The following is a 15,358-nucleotide window of genomic DNA, read 5'->3' as shown; positions in this document are numbered from 1 at the left end:
GTACCATCAAGTTGATAATACGAGTCGCACATCTTTGGTGGAGAATTACTCTTCCGGCATGGTTCCCAAGATGATTCTTCAACTCCGTTATTACCGTGGTATTGGCCGAGGCATTGTCCATCGTAATAGCAACAATACGGTTCACGAGACCCCACTCTTCCAATTCCTCGATGATGTGATCGCTAATATTTTTTCCGGTATGGCGTATGTTCACATGCTCAAATCCTATCATTTTTTTATGCAAATACCAATCTCTTTCGACATAATGAATGACAACACTCAAATAATCATTTTTGTTATATGAGTTCCATATATCACTAGTGCATGCAATGTTGTTTTCGGGCATACTAGCTAATGTTGCCATATATATTTTCCTATCATGTTCATATAAATTCATTAAATCTAAAGTAGTCGTAGGACGAGACACAGGTTTGTAATTAGCATTGAAACCGTCTCTAATCATTTGTACAAGGTGGGGGTTAGAACCTATCCCTAGTGGTTGATCGGTAGATGCAATAAATTTAGCTATAGCTCGTCTACCATTTCTTCATCATATGAAATTGTACATACTTGATGGATTGACTCTCCTCGCTTCTCATGTGAATTGATATGGTAGCATAGTGACGACGTGCCTCCACCGAAGTAAGCAAGGGTATGCGTACAAATTTTGCACTTCACTTCATGGACATATGAAGAACCATCCGGGTATGTCGTGACGATCTTCTCAAGGACTTCCAAAACACCGGACCGTTGACTTCCGCTAATTTTACTCTTTTTACGGCGAGAGCTTATTGGAGGGGTGGTTACGATTTGATGAGATCCCGATGAAGAGGGTGGTGTGTGTTGTTCTTGAAGTTGTTGTTGAGATGATTGTTGTCGAAGAGAATGTTGTGGTTCCGACGTCAAGGTTGGTTGTGATACCAGAGTGGAGATTGGTGGAAACAATTGTGCCATTGCCCTTCGAGAACGACTACGTTGGAATATGCCTTGTGCCAATGCTTCTTGGTCTTGGGTACTACCAAGGTGAGGAAAATTTTGCTTAGTGGTATTGATATTATCAACGGTGTTCATAAATTGTAAAAGGTATTGGAAAATAGGAGCACTGACATCAAAATTATCAACATCATAGTCATCGGGTGGCTGAGTTTCAGAATCGGAATGGTAAGACATATTTAGGTATTGTGTAAAAGAGGAAGAAAATAATGGATTATATTTGGCTTTGTGTACAATGGATATGTGTGTATTTATAGATATGTGTATGTGTGATGTTGTAAAAAAATGGACTGTTTGATACGTTGAACGGTAATATTACTGTTTTTATTTGTTGTTCAAAGGCTCACTGACAATTAAAAAAAACAAAGACTTTTGGAATAAAAAAAATTGAAAAAAAATTTGTTTGTGGCATACTAAAGTCACTAACCGTACAAAGGCTGTGCATGTGGCAGACTAAAGTCACTAACTGTACAAAAGTCACATCGGCAGACTAAGGTTTTGTTTGATAAGAGGGATTATTGGATGGATGGATTAAGTTGGAGGGATTTGAAGTGATGGATTATACATTTCCTTTGTTTGGTATGAATAGAAAAAGATGGAGGGAAGAATTTATTTCCGTGGGACCCACCAAAAAATTTTCCTCTCCATTTTGGAAGGATTGTAGAAATCCATAGCATTTTATTTATGAAAATTACATTTATAATATTTATTGATGCAATTTCATAGTATCTAATTATTTTATACACAATTTATTTTTTAAATTATTTTGGATGTGAAACAAAAATGAGTAAAAATTAAACATAATTTTAAAATTAATGTTATATACTTTTATTTATGTACCTTGAAAATATAATTATTTTTGTTTGGGTAATTTATAATTATAATTTCTTGTGCATTATTTGATATGTTTTTGGTAGATAATATATTTACTTTGCATGTTTTATATCACATATATATTTGCATACGTGAGTGATATTTTTTTTTTTTTTTTTTTGTTATCAGAGTGAGTGATATGTTTATGTATAGATGTATTTACTCATATATTTTTTTGGGGTGAAAATAGGCAGTTATTTGGTATTTTATAAGAGTAAAAAATGGAATTTAATATATAAATGTTATTTATTCTTTTTATATTTTTTTTTATACCAAACAACAAATGAATGGATAATAATATTTCCTGTCATCATACCAATCAACTTTTGAAAAAACCACAATCCATCACTTTCCTTTCTTTTCTCTTCCATCCTAAATAATCCATCCACCTTACTTTCCCTCCTTCTTACCAAACAATCACTAAAGAATGTTGTAAGTTTTTAAATATTTAAAAAATATTTTTTATTCCAGTTAACGTAAGTTCACTTAAAATTTAATCAGTTAAATTAACTGTACAGTTAATTTTAACCAAAATTTCGGTTAATTTTAACCGAGTATTTCCAGTTAAAAAGTAAATCAAAATTATATAATTAACCGAAATTTCAGCTTTTAGACACTACTCATGAGTGGTGCGTGTGAGGTCTCATCTTGCGTGAAGGCATGAGTTCAATCAACGAGATAGCGATTTGCCTCTATTATTTTGAAGTTAATTTTTTTGTTTGTTTGTAATATGAGTTTAAATGTTCCATACTAGTATGAATGGAAAAATACTTACAAACAAACAAATCTTAAAACATAGCGTTTTTTCAAATGATAAACATTTATTTTTTATAATAAAAATTGTGAATATTAAATAAAGTTAAATACAACCCAATTACAGTAAATAATATATAACTTAAAGAAAAATTATTGTTTACAACTTAAAAAATGTTCTTTTATTCGAACCCAATAAAATCTAGGCGTAGATCCGACCCATGCTTTTTTATATGAGGATCGGGTCGAACGGGCCTGAGTAATGACACCTTTACCTCCAAATTCGAGAGTCATATTGTAATCGAAGCATGTGACCTTTCCTCCCAAGAAATTTTGTTTAATAACAGTGTTAGGTTTGTAACAAACAATTCAAATAAAACAAAGCTATAAATGAAAAAAAAAAAATTGCAGAACACTTTAATGGTTCACTTGCCACAATACGAATTCCAACATAAAAATAAAAAGCATAATCTCACATATACTTGAACAAGTTCAAAGAATGAAAAATAGTACAAAACATCCATCAAATTATCATACAGATAGGCTCTTTAATTTTCTCTTTTCCAATAACAAATATTCTTTATCATGGAAGCTCTAGTCATCCTAAGAACCACAACATGCAGGTTTTTGCGTTGCTAAAGTAGACCCACGAGCATGTTCATTGATCTTGATTGTTGTAGGCTGAGACGACATAAACATCGGGTTAAGATCAAATCTCAACCAAAACCATACGGTAATTTTTTTTAAAACAATTAGAATATACCTCGGCCTTTGAGTCGGTATTAGTGAGCCTTTGTTTTATGTCTCTTGCTATTGAAAAGAAAACTTGTTCGACATTTAGATTGGTTTTTGCACTCTGCAAGAAGCAAAGTTTCAAATATTCAATGCAAACCCACTTTACCGATCCTCGAGGGTGATCAAGTTTATATGTACTAATTTTTCTTCTACTCTCTTTTACTCACAGTTTCAAAAAACTTGATACCATGCTCATCTGCAAGTGCTTGACCCTTGGAGGTAGAGACAACCTAGAGATAGCATGTCATGGTCAATGACAAAGCAAATACAAGTAGACTTAGAAGATGATCAATTTAAAGCATTTTGAGAGATCATGATAAGTGACTTGACTTACCCTTTTGCTTTCATCCATATCAGCTTTGTTCCCAACCAATATCTTGTTAACATTATCTGAAGCATGTTGTTCAACGTTGCGAATCCAGTTCCTAATGTCTATATTAAATATAAAGGTTAGTGTTTTGAGCAAAAATAAAATAAAATAAAGGTTAGTGAACGTGACGATCAATACGACCAACCAAACCGATAAGTTTCAATCAAAAGATGCATAATAGACAAAGGAGAATTGATATGCGTCAACGCTACTCACAAGTGTGGGTCCCACCTATTGTGAGTGTATCAGGGCGCTGATACGTATCATTTTTGTAGACAACGCGATAATAAGAGAAAAACAAGTACTTACTGTTGAACGATGACTCGTCAGTGACGTCATAGACCAACAATATCCCCATGGCTCCTCGATAGTAAGCTGAAGGTTTGAAAAATACAAAAAAAATTAAAAAAATAAGCTGCCACAAATATTACATTGCATGATATCTTGGCAACAATATTCATTTCAAACAAGTTGAACCATAACATGAAACAAATCATCAGAAAAATTACCAGTTGTTATAGTACGAAACCGCTCTTGACCAGCTGTATCCCAGATTTGAAGTTTTATCCGTTTGCTATCGAGCTCAATGGTTCTTATCTTGAAGTCAATCCTATAAACAAGCAAGAGTAAAGCTATGGATGTAACAAAATTTTATTTATGACGAAACACTACTCTTAAGAATATTATGAGATATAATATTACCCAATGGTTGTGATGAAGCTGGTGGTGAAAGAACCGTCTGAGAAACGCAAAAGAAGACAGCTCTTACCAACACCTGCAAGAACAGCAATGTTAAACAAGGTTGTAAGGCTGTGACAATCAAACTAATTTGTGATTAATGACCATTCAAAGTTATTTCGTAATGCAATAGAGGTGATTTTGAATTATAGAACAGAGTCATGATTATTTAAATCGTAATTCAATCTTCTTGGAACGTCAGAAAAGTCTGTCGTTTTTCTTATTTGTTCTGATTTCCTGCTTTGTTCTGTTTCTTTTCTTAGGTGTCGTTTAATAGCTTTTAGTAGTTTCTTTTGTATGCAAACGGTGTGTCGTTTTGTTTAGTCTGTTTCACAGCTATATATAAGCTGATATCATGTACTGATTTGATTCATTCGAATAAATTGAGGTTCAATCTAAAGTTCTCATCTTCCCCAAATTCGTTTATGTAAAAACCTTGAATTCCAACAAATCTCAACAAATTGCAACAGGATAAACAGCTAGATAATCACGGTATAAGTGTCTACACCGTTATTTATATATATTGTACACAAAAAACATATACCAATCATCTAGATCAAACACCTTATATATGCATGATTTCGGAAATCTGCATGAACAGTTCATGCAGTAAAAAAAAAAAACTAGAGCTATATAAATTGTAAGTCAATACATTAAGCAAAATCTTCTTTTAATTTATTTAATTTATAAGCCAATCATATTAGGCGCCCTAATTTATGGGGGAAAAAAATGCAAAGAAAATGTTGTAGCTATATTTGAGACTTAATTTGATTAGGTAAAAGAAGCTTAGAATTTATTCAACAAGAAGTTAAACTTCACAAAAGAGCAATCATAACCGATACAAATATTTGAGCATTCCCAACAAATATTATCAATTTGAAACGAATCAGCGCAATTAAAAAAAAACAGGAATTCAAAATTACGTACCACTATCACCGATCAAGAGAAGCTTGACAAGGTAGTCGTAATCGGCTCGAGTCCTTGCCGGTGGAGCAGCCATTGCTGAACTTGAAACACTTCTCGTCTCTTTTTCTGGAATAGAACACACATTTTACATTGAAATCTGCCCAAAAAAAAAAAAAAAAAAAATCAAAATCATAAGCCACTAAAGAGAGGCACAAATACCAGATCGGAGAAGAAGAGAGAAAGAAAAAGAAAAAAAAAATCAAAATCACTAGACACTAAAAAGAGACACAATATCTCCCACTACCAACAACCACTCACATCATTCTCTGTGTTGGCCATCTTTACTTACTTTGCCTCCAACTTCCACCTTCAAATTTAACTAATCACAACTTTCCACATAATTGCACATAAACAGGTAGGTCTTACAATTTGATTTGACACCTTACTTACTATGTAAATAAGCCCTTGATGTGATAATGGAATCTTATGGTGGGCCTTTGAGAATATTTGTTTCTGTTACATTGATCTCATCTTCATCAAATTCACTCACCATTATTAAATATCTCTTCAGATAAACATTCGACCTAGCTGAGCTGGGTATGTGCATGTCTCGTGTACAGCTCTCGTGACCTGTAAATGACAGAAAAAAGGATAACATTTTTTTTTTCTTTTGTCGAATTGTGGCTACAAGATATTGCTATTTTGCAAAGGAAATCTAATTTGGACTATTGTTAGACTACTAATTAAGTGCTTCTTCAAATAATGTGCATGTTTAAATTAAAATATGATTGGTGGATCAACTTTAATTAATCTAGTCCAGTACAGCCCAAGTTGAACTAAAAATCATAATTGGTGCATTTTATATTTATTATCGTCACATATATATTTAATTTATTTTTATGATTTAGTACTCTTAAAAGCTTTCACGTTCTAAATTGGGTTTTTTTTTTTTCAAGAAGCACTCCGAAACTCTGCTTTATTAATTTATTAACAGAAGCCGTACATATATTATAAGATAAAAATATTCTTTCTTTCTTTTTTTTTTTCCTGAACGTAAATTTTATTTCTCAAACACAAGACTGATATGTTTTAATATTTTTACCACACATATTATGTTCGTTTTATCGATACTAACTTTCCCTTACAAATTTAGTTCTTTGACAGATTAAGATCGCGTGACATTTTAAAAAATTTCTCATATATAAATCTCATCGTACGACAACTCAATATTTCAAAAACGACACTTATTTGGCTGTAAAACCGTTTCTCGTTTAATCTAACACAGCAAAAGAAAACAAGCACGGATGTTTATTTGTTTATTTATTTTTAGAAATTTGAGTAAAGATTCGTTAGGGTTTAGCTAATCTACGTATTATGGAGTGCTTTTATGCTTTAAAAAATGAGCTTAACACGTGTAGAGACAAAAAATCACGCAGTCCAAAAGAGACTGACGGTGACAAATGCAATCAAAAGCATAAAATATTTGACACAAGTGCAAATCTAATTAATACCCATAACTTTATTTTCTTTTAATCCCTTTTTACCTTTTTATTTATGGCTACACTACACATCCCATGTTCTCAGACCGAAAAAACAATAACCTGCTAAAGTGGGAAATAAGGGGCCATCTCAAAACTTAATGCTCTGAGCATATGCTTAGAAGATACTCTCCCCACAAACTAAAAAATAATTAAATTAATATTTCTTTTCCCTCCTTTAAATTTCTGAAATCATTCCATTCGCTCTCCCTCTCTACCTCCCTCTTTATTGCAAAAAAAAAAAAAAATGGAAGTATAATAATTCCAGTTCCGTGGTGAAAAATTTCATGGCGCGCAGCGAGATCGACGGTGAAGACGATGAAGATGGAGAAGAAAGCACGTGATTAATTAGCCAAAAGATCATATGATGATCTCAGGCATGTTTTTTATCACGTTGGTTTGGGCAACTAAGTCCCTTTGGCAGATCGAGTTCACAGGATGAGATATATTATATTCGCGTAGTTTGATATATATATATATATATATATATATATATATATATATATATTACGGCTCTTCAACCAATCAGTCAAGTTCTGTGTTTGTTTTTACAGAAAGGAAAAAATAAAATTGTATTGTCTATCTTTTTGCTGTAAATTGTATACTGTTTTGATCGTTATGCGTTGACGAGACAGTGTATAATTGGTGAGACTTATTTATAATATATAATGATTATATATATACCAGGTTCTTTTGTGTTTTAAAAGAAACTGGTTGTACTGGACCAATATATCTTTTTGGAAGTATATATACATATATATATATATATATATATATATATATGTGTGTGTGTCAGTGTGTGTATATCCTATGTTAGAACATCTTTAATGGTTTAACTAAATCTATTAGTTCTATTTGTCACATAGATTTTTCTAGAGCTAAATAATTAAGCAATTAGCTTAATAGAGTCAATTTGCTTAGATTTACTTAGCTAAATCAATAGCTAATATGCAAAACAATGATTAATCAACTAGCTAAATATTTTTGATATTTACAAGCAAATCCCTACAATTATTAAGCAAGAAATCATTAAAGATACTCTTATGTCGGATAAGTCTAATTCATATATCTTATCAGCCCGTTAATTTTATTATTTTATTTTGCTTGGAGATTAACCCGCTAGATAGTTGGACTAAAATTTAATACTATAACAGTTAAGAAACACAATATGGACGTTGATGCAAACATTTGATGTTGTTTGGAGTTGTTCTGATTAATATAAACAACATAAATACAATAAGAAAAATAATTTATGATGGGTATGTCGCATATGGACATATATATTGCATAACAAATAATGAATTGCACGTAAATAAAAATGATAAGGGGATATAAATATCGGTAGTCATACAACTTAGATCAAACCTTATTATATATCTAAAATAATATAAACGCATATATATGGGCACTATAGCCAAACGCAAACTTAGTTTTAGAATCTAGCCAATGTTTACTTAATTTTGCAAATTAACCATTTTACCAAAATAAACGAGACTCGATGGATAAGGTGTACTTGTATCTCAAAGCCCCGTTTCCAAATAAAATAAATCAAGAAATAAACATTAATCAATGAGTCAATCGTGAGATACATTCAATATTCAATTCGCGGACTTTCCAATTAAAAAAAAAGTTACCAATAATCGCAAAAATCACTACTCAAATGATTTAATTGCAAATTCTTAGAGGGAAATAAACATCTAATAAGGAATGTTGCGTGAATGTTGAATATGGTTTATTTATTAAACTTTGAATGTTTTGATCAACTTTCCTGTTAATATTTGTTGAATGAAGATCATTCGTTAAATTTTGAATGTTTGTAGAAACTTCTTGTTTATTTGTATTTATTTATACAAAGTTTATTTTTGAAAATTTTGTTTATGTCTGTTATTTTAGGTTTAATGTGAGTTAGTAGTAATCTGGATTGGTTTTTTTTTTTTAAATTAATTTCCCGGAATGTAAATAAAAAATATCTCGTCTTTGTGTAAATAAAAAGCAACATATGTAAATAAAAAAATATCTCGTCTTTTGTGTGCATGTAAGAATGGTAATGGTTAATAATAAAACGTGGGCATCTTAAGGAGCTAACGAATATGTTATGCTGCAACAAACTCTAGAACATGGAGATTTAGCTAGGTAGATGAAATAAGTTTCTATAAATGACGGCAAAAATCCCTAAAATTTTCAGAAACAGCTAAGTTAGTCTCTATTTTTTTTTTCACGGTAAAAGTCTTTAATGTTTAGTTTTCCTAATTCCGTAGATCCCTAACCCCATTTTTGCGTTAATATGTAACGAAGTTAGGTAAAAAAAAGTTAGTTTGACTAAATACATATTTTAAGTCATAAATTAAACAAATAAAAGAAATAAAAACAAATTATTGACTTTTTTGAACCAAGGTGTAAAATTATCGACATCCCACTTCTTCTCTTTCGTTGGTTTTACTGAACCAAGGGGTAAAATCGACTTTTCTGAGTTCTTCCAACTCTCCTCTCCTCTCCCGTCTGGTTTCTTCAACCCAGGAACAATCTTTGGGGTTGGAAGTTGCGCTCGGTCGGGGGTCATCTTCGTCGGGCTTGGTGGAGAACGCCATCCTAAGCCCATCGGAGCTTCTTTATTTCGGCGGTGGACGCGCAGGCTCCTCCGACCAGGCGCGGGTTCCTCGGGTTTCTTCGGTTTCGACGACGCTCCTCAACTCCGGTGCTTCGTGCGCGGAAGGACTGTTTATCACACGTTTTTATTTCTTTTATTTGTTTAATTTTTGACTTAAAATATATTTTGTCAAAACTAACATTTTTTTTACCTAACATCGTTATATATTAACGCCAAAATGAGGTTAGAGACCTACAGAATTAGGAAAACTAAACATTAAGGACTTTTACCGTAAAAAAAAATATGGACTAACTTAACTGTTTTTGAAAATTTTATGGACTTTTGCCGTCGTTTCATCTTTATTTTACTATCTAAGTTAGGACAGGTATATAACATCTTCCAAATAATAATAATTAAAAAAAATTGAAATTCATTATAAGTGCATCAAAAAGTAACTACACGTCAATTCAGCTTTGTAACAATTGGCAGTGTATTTCCACGGGCAAAATGACATTTGTTACATTGGGGCAACCAAGAAGATAAAACATGATAAATTAACAACAATATAGAATCATAAAAAAATGTTGTACAGAAATAAAATGATTAAACCATTGAAGAAGAAAACGTTACAAGTATTGCAGCCACGTGGTGTGCATTAGTTGGGAGAAAAGATTACTATTTGCTAACCTCATTTTAGTATATATAAAATGGGTGGACATGGAACTTGATTACAAGTCTAAATGCTGTGATGTTAGAAAAAGGAGTCACAAATCACGTTAAGCTGATTAAGACGTATATTAAATTATTAATCAACTTTGATGTCTAGTGGAGGTAGACTTCAATTATAATGCCTAAAATAAATAATGGAAATTATACCAAATCAATATTTGTATGCCCTATTTGTTAAAGGGAAGAGTTTAAAGCCATGTTTACATCAGTTTTATGAAAGAGAAGCAGCAATTCAATGATAAAAGTATGCATTGATAAAATAAAATTAAAAATAAATAAATAAATAAAAAACAACAACAAAAACAAAGAGGAAACAAAACACGACTAAGAGCTTCATCCACCATTTGAAAGAGGTCGTTGTACTTGTAGATACACGGAAATGCCAACAAATTTAAGGGTCAACAGTAAGTTAAAGCTTCCCCTGAATGTAAAAATAAGGCTCAATCAAAGAATCCCTTCTAGGAATTACAGATAAGCCACAATAGCTTTTTAGGTTCAAAAGCACATATTGCCCCTACAAAAGCACACTTAATACAAATGATAATAAAAATGGATAAATTACACTCATGCCCCCTAAACTTTTGACCATTTAACAACGTGATCTTTACTTTTATTTTTCTTACAGCGTCGCCTTTAAACTTTCATATTCTTACAAACTTAGTCATTCCGTCAAATTTTTTCTATATTCCGTCTATTTTAACTTGTGTAATCGACATATTACAACTTCAATATTTAAAATTACCTATATATCCTTTATTTAATTATTTTATAAATTAAAATTAAAAAATTTCATTTTTCATTTTGTTTGTTGTCTTTTTTTAATACTTTATTTTTATACATTTCCATTATACTTTTTTTTTTCTCACGATAATAGAAAATTAATAATAAATAATAATTCATTTTTCCAATTCATTTTTATTAAAAATTCATATTTTACATAATTATTTTATTTTTATTTATTTTTTTATATAATAAATAATAATTTTTAATAATATTAAATAATTACAAAATCAATATTTTTTTGTTATTTTACAATTTTGTCCCTGTTTAAATAGTCACATGCCAATCACATGGGCAAAAATGGATGGATTGTTGAGAAAAATAGACGGAAGGACTAAGTTTGTAAGATTGTCAAAGTTCAAGGGTGACATTGTAAGAAAAATAAAATTAAGGATCACGTTGTTAAATGGATAAAAGTTCAGGGGACATTTATGTAAAATTCATGGATTTGAAATAGTACAAATGAAAGGGGAAAAAAATGACAATGCTTGTAAATATGTATTTTCTTCATTTCGTTAGATCAAGTATCAGCCCCATGAGGGATAGCGTTGGAGTGGGGTTGGTGATGAAAGTGGTTAGAGAAGTTGTAGTATTTTCACTCGTTTTTTTAGTTATGGTGTTTTTCTTTGGTGGTTGTTTTTGTTCTGTTTTGTGTATTCTAATTTTAGCTTGTCAACTGAGTTTTCACCTCAATGGTCCGAAATTTTTTGGAATAATATCGAGATAGGGAGACGCTTCGGCGATTCCCGAGTAGGTTTATTCCTGCGTTTTAGGTCTCGATGGTTCTCAAGTGACACCTTGTTCGGTTACCTTAATTGGTTTAATTTTCTTTTCTTTTTTTTGTCTTCAATTTTTTTGTGAGCTGCGCGTTAGTAGCGTTATACGTTGGATGGAAGTTCAGGATTAAAAAAAAAAAGGTATCAGCCCCATGAATCGATCTCAATGTATGAACCTGAAATTGAGACCTTACAACGAAAACAAATGATTTCATGAACTGCAAGAGACAACGTATATTTCCACACACGCCGATATTTTATTGAAATTGAACACAAGTCAATATACCAAAGAGTTTAATCTAACTTTAGAGCTCCAAAATCAATAGACTGACGCAAGCTATTAACAATGAATTTAATCAATTAATCAGAAATAACAGTTACAGAGCACCCAAAAAAACCCATATTTGTATTCATTAGAATCAAAACCCAACAAAAAAAACTCCAAAGAATCGGTGAAGACAGTGACGAGTTAAAGTGAAGACGGTGAGGCAGAGAAGACCCACTGTGCGCAGCGAAGACAGGACTCTGACTCCGAACGATGCGAGAAAGACCCACGGAGGTGCGACATGAGAATGGAGAGAAGAGCTCGGAGATTTCAGAAAAGGCAATCGAAATGACTACAATCCAAGCTTACTTTCACCGATGTCTGTGATCAAGCCAACAAGGAGTTCGATAGGCAGAACAACGAAAAAGAAAAAGTGGAGATGGAGTGATGATTTTCGTTTCTAATCAAGCGGCGGGATTATAATTTTTTTTATTTTATATCAAAGCTAGGAATTACTTACAACTGTATTTTAATTTTTTTCCCTCCAAACTTACATCTGCAAGACGTTTAGATTCAAATTGGTTCATATGAAGAGTAAAAATTTATAAATACTTATTATATTAAGGGAGATATATACCTTTTTTACGAAATACTATATGTTTGTTGAAGAAAATACAACCTAAGCATTCATTGGAACTTTCATTCCAAAAAGTGTCATTAAGCTAAGCACCTCGTATTGTCGATACATTGACGATTGCAAATCAAATATTTTCAATTTTATACTTAAAGCTCAAATAAAGCTATTGAGTCATCAAGTTTTTAACAGATGTTTTTCTCCGTTGTCTCTTGCATTTTACAAAGGGCATTAAAAATTAAAACGTTCGACATCTAGTTGCAGAAGAGTGTGTGTGGTTATATATATGTATATATATATATCCTTGAGAAGAATTATATATACGACCATGAAACCACTCATGAACAAATATATGATTATTTGACTCTGAATAAGCATATACTTGTGCATATGGTTTATTCAAGAGCTTTCTCTTTTTGATACAGCCATAGCTATAATTTGATCAAATGGATATTCTATTTTCCCTCTAATTTTTTATTCGCCACTCTCACTTACTCTCTTCCTAATTTCTACAGAGCCGAAACTCACTCAAAGAGTAATATTCGATATGATCTCCGGTGAGCTGGGTCGTATCACTCTTCCCATCTGTTTTCATGTATATTTTTTCGGTAGCATTAACAGACATTACATCATCAATCTGCTTCGCATAACATCAACAGTTCAGCATATCATAATCGTGTCTCTTGATTCAACTCTATTCTCAATGGAAACAGCTATACAGCACTATATACCAGGTACCAGGATTTGATCAAGCGTTGAAGATAATCAAAATAAGCACAAAATTGTACTATAAATATATTATAAAACTAAAATAGAAAAACTATACCGGAGATTATATTTATCCATTGTGGGCAAATTGCACGCTGATATTCCTTCCGTCGAGCAACTGATTACAAAAAGAGAAATTGCTTAATCTGTCACCAATTTCATAACATTTTCCCACTTTCTACCAAAATGCTAATTTTTCCCAAAATGTCACCATCTATGTCAACAATGTTGACATCTATGTTTTCCCTTCACTTTTAGATGTCAACATTGTTGACATAGATATCAACATTGTTGACATAGAGGTGGCATTTTGGGAAAAATTAGTTTTTTGGTGGAAAGTGGGAAAATGTTATAAAATTAGTGACAAATTAAGCAATTTCTCTTAAAAAAAATTATCCGAGGTTGGTTTTTCTGTCTGTCCTTACAAAGACATAAAAAATCTTGAAAAAAAAAACGAATAAAGTTCGATACTTTTGAAAATTACCTGACCGTCCATTTCTTTAAGAGACTTACGAGCTGCACTATCGGAAGTGAATTGAACGAAGCCATATTGTTTCGATTTCCCACTCGTATGATCGCAAATTACTTTGACTGCCATCCATATAACAGAGTTTTTCCATTTGAGAAAACAAGACCTTAGTATAGAATGTCAAAAGCATATTTCATTTTTTACCTTCAATTATTTCGCCGTGCTGTTCGAAAGCCTTTTTTAATATGGTTTCATTGGTGTCATGCGATAGACCTACATCTCCAAACAGAAATACGAGCAAACTAATTACAACACAATCAACCGTAATAACTAATATAAAGAATTTAGGCTACTAAAGAGAAAATGAACTCAGAAATCTTAGTATTGCATAAAAGATCAAAATGCTCAAACATTGCAAAAGACAAATGAAGCTATGCAAGTTTTATGAAATTTAAAAGATAGTAAGTAACTCTTGAGGCTGCCAATAACTAGTTTTTAAGGTCAAACTTATAAATGTTCTAAAACTTGTATGTCAAAGCAAGAAGATCAATGGTATGCCAACAAAGAGTCATTTCCAAGTTTGAAGCTAATTCTTTAAAGTTCAAACTTCAAACAATCAATATCAACTATAAAAATTAATGGTATCAGCTTACATAATTAGGAAAAACAAAATCTAAATGCATCGAATCGAAGGAAAAGGAAAAAAGCGCACTGAATCGAAAATACCTGCAACGAACAATTTGCTACAAGAAAAACGTCTCCACATCTTTGTTGCCAGTGGAAAATTGGCTGGAAGAAGAAGCTCGCTATTTAGGAGTCTCATACTCGAAGAACCTAAATTCACACCAATAGAAAATTGCAGACTATAAAATCGCATATACATAACTATCAGAAGATTATAAAAAATTTGGTTTGAGCTTTATGGAATCGATGCGAAAGTCGAACAAGGCAAAGAGAAATGAAAAGGCTTCCGAATTTTCTATGTGGGCAAACCTGGCGATGAGTTTTCAAAACCTGAAACAACAATGGGTTTCGGCAGGGATGTATATATACCCTTTTCTTTAACTAGTCCGGTGAATAGTCGTGGCGGAAATTTTGTTTTTTCCTACGTAAATAGGACTTCTTGGGTAGTGTTTGGCCGAGCGAGGTTTTTTTTCCCTCGGCCATGGTGTTTGTAAAGGCAATTTTTTACCTTACGGATATTGATATTTTTTTATAGGTATAATGAAAATATAAATTTTCAATAATGATAAAGAAAAATATTTTTGGGCTTTTGATTCAGTACGGTTGTTTGATCATAAAATCCATATTTAAAATAAATATAAATAAATTAAAAAATCATCAAAAAATTGGAAGGTGTCGGAAGTCACCTGACCCACTCTCA

The 15,358-nt window shown here is 31.9% G+C and overlaps 2 protein-coding genes across 12 annotated transcripts; both read right to left on the bottom strand.

Moving 5' to 3' along the window:
- Positions 1-3,024: 3,024 nt before the first annotated feature.
- Positions 3,025-5,900, bottom strand: LOC149381952 (ras-related protein RABE1c-like). 4 transcript variants are annotated; one of them, XM_089630144.1, is made up of 9 exons: positions 5,879-5,900; positions 5,450-5,554; positions 4,487-4,559; positions 4,294-4,394; positions 4,094-4,159; positions 3,749-3,846; positions 3,582-3,644; positions 3,383-3,475; positions 3,025-3,300 (listed from the first exon to the last, which is right to left on the bottom strand). In XM_089630144.1, exons 2-9 carry the CDS (start codon positions 5,520-5,522, stop codon positions 3,223-3,225), a joined length of 645 nt encoding a protein of 214 aa, XP_089486270.1. In that variant the 5' UTR covers positions 5,523-5,554; positions 5,879-5,900; the 3' UTR covers positions 3,025-3,222. The 4 variants fall into 4 exon arrangements, with proteins under 4 accessions (XP_089486270.1, XP_089486269.1, XP_089486266.1 ...); XM_089630143.1 differs by lacking the exon at positions 5,879-5,900 and adding an exon at positions 5,747-5,850; XM_089630140.1 differs by lacking the exon at positions 5,879-5,900 and adding an exon at positions 5,747-5,846 and having other exon boundaries at positions 5,450-5,585.
- Positions 5,901-12,090: 6,190 nt separating this feature from the next.
- Positions 12,091-15,138, bottom strand: LOC149381951 (glycine-rich RNA-binding protein 4, mitochondrial-like). 8 transcript variants are annotated; one of them, XR_016301985.1, is made up of 6 exons: positions 14,701-14,949; positions 14,179-14,247; positions 13,990-14,096; positions 13,564-13,623; positions 13,266-13,374; positions 12,091-12,484 (listed from the first exon to the last, which is right to left on the bottom strand). XR_016301985.1 is itself a non-coding variant. In XM_089629868.1 (5 exons), exons 1-4 carry the CDS (start codon positions 14,855-14,857, stop codon positions 13,576-13,578), a joined length of 381 nt encoding a protein of 126 aa, XP_089485994.1. In that variant the 5' UTR covers positions 14,858-14,949; the 3' UTR covers positions 12,091-12,484; positions 13,564-13,575. The 8 variants fall into 8 exon arrangements, 5 of the variants coding, with proteins under 5 accessions (XP_089485994.1, XP_089485996.1, XP_089485997.1 ...); XR_016301986.1 differs by having other exon boundaries at positions 13,266-13,322; XR_016301984.1 differs by having other exon boundaries at positions 13,266-13,623.
- Between the last annotated feature and the right edge of the window lie 220 nt (positions 15,139-15,358).

This window comes from Urtica dioica, chromosome 11, assembly GCF_054948205.1.
Source record: "Urtica dioica subsp. dioica isolate 48M chromosome 11, U.dioica_male_clone48M_v1_H2, whole genome shotgun sequence".
NCBI lineage: Eukaryota > Viridiplantae > Streptophyta > Magnoliopsida > Rosales > Urticaceae > Urtica > Urtica dioica.
The sequence above is the reverse complement of the archived record's forward strand: the minus strand, read 5'-3'. Positions and strand labels throughout refer to the sequence as shown.

Coding starts and splice junctions, on each gene's coding strand:
- LOC149381952 (XM_089630144.1), bottom strand. CDS start 5,522: ATGGCTGCTCCACCGGCAAGGACTCGAGCCGATTACGACTACCTTGTC. Junction 3,476..3,581: donor GTATCAAGTTTTTTGAAACT/GTGAGTAAAAGA, acceptor TGCTTCTTGCAG/AGTGCAAAAACCAATCTAAA. Junction 3,301..3,382: donor ATACCGACTCAAAGGCCGAG/GTATATTCTAAT, acceptor ATGTCGTCTCAG/CCTACAACAATCAAGATCAA.
- LOC149381951 (XM_089629868.1), bottom strand. CDS start 14,857: ATGTATATGCGATTTTATAGTCTGCAATTTTCTATTGGTGTGAATTTA. Junction 14,248..14,700: donor TAGCAAATTGTTCGTTGCAG/GTATTTTCGATT, acceptor TTGGAGATGTAG/GTCTATCGCATGACACCAAT. Junction 14,097..14,178: donor GCACGGCGAAATAATTGAAG/GTAAAAAATGAA, acceptor TATGGATGGCAG/TCAAAGTAATTTGCGATCAT.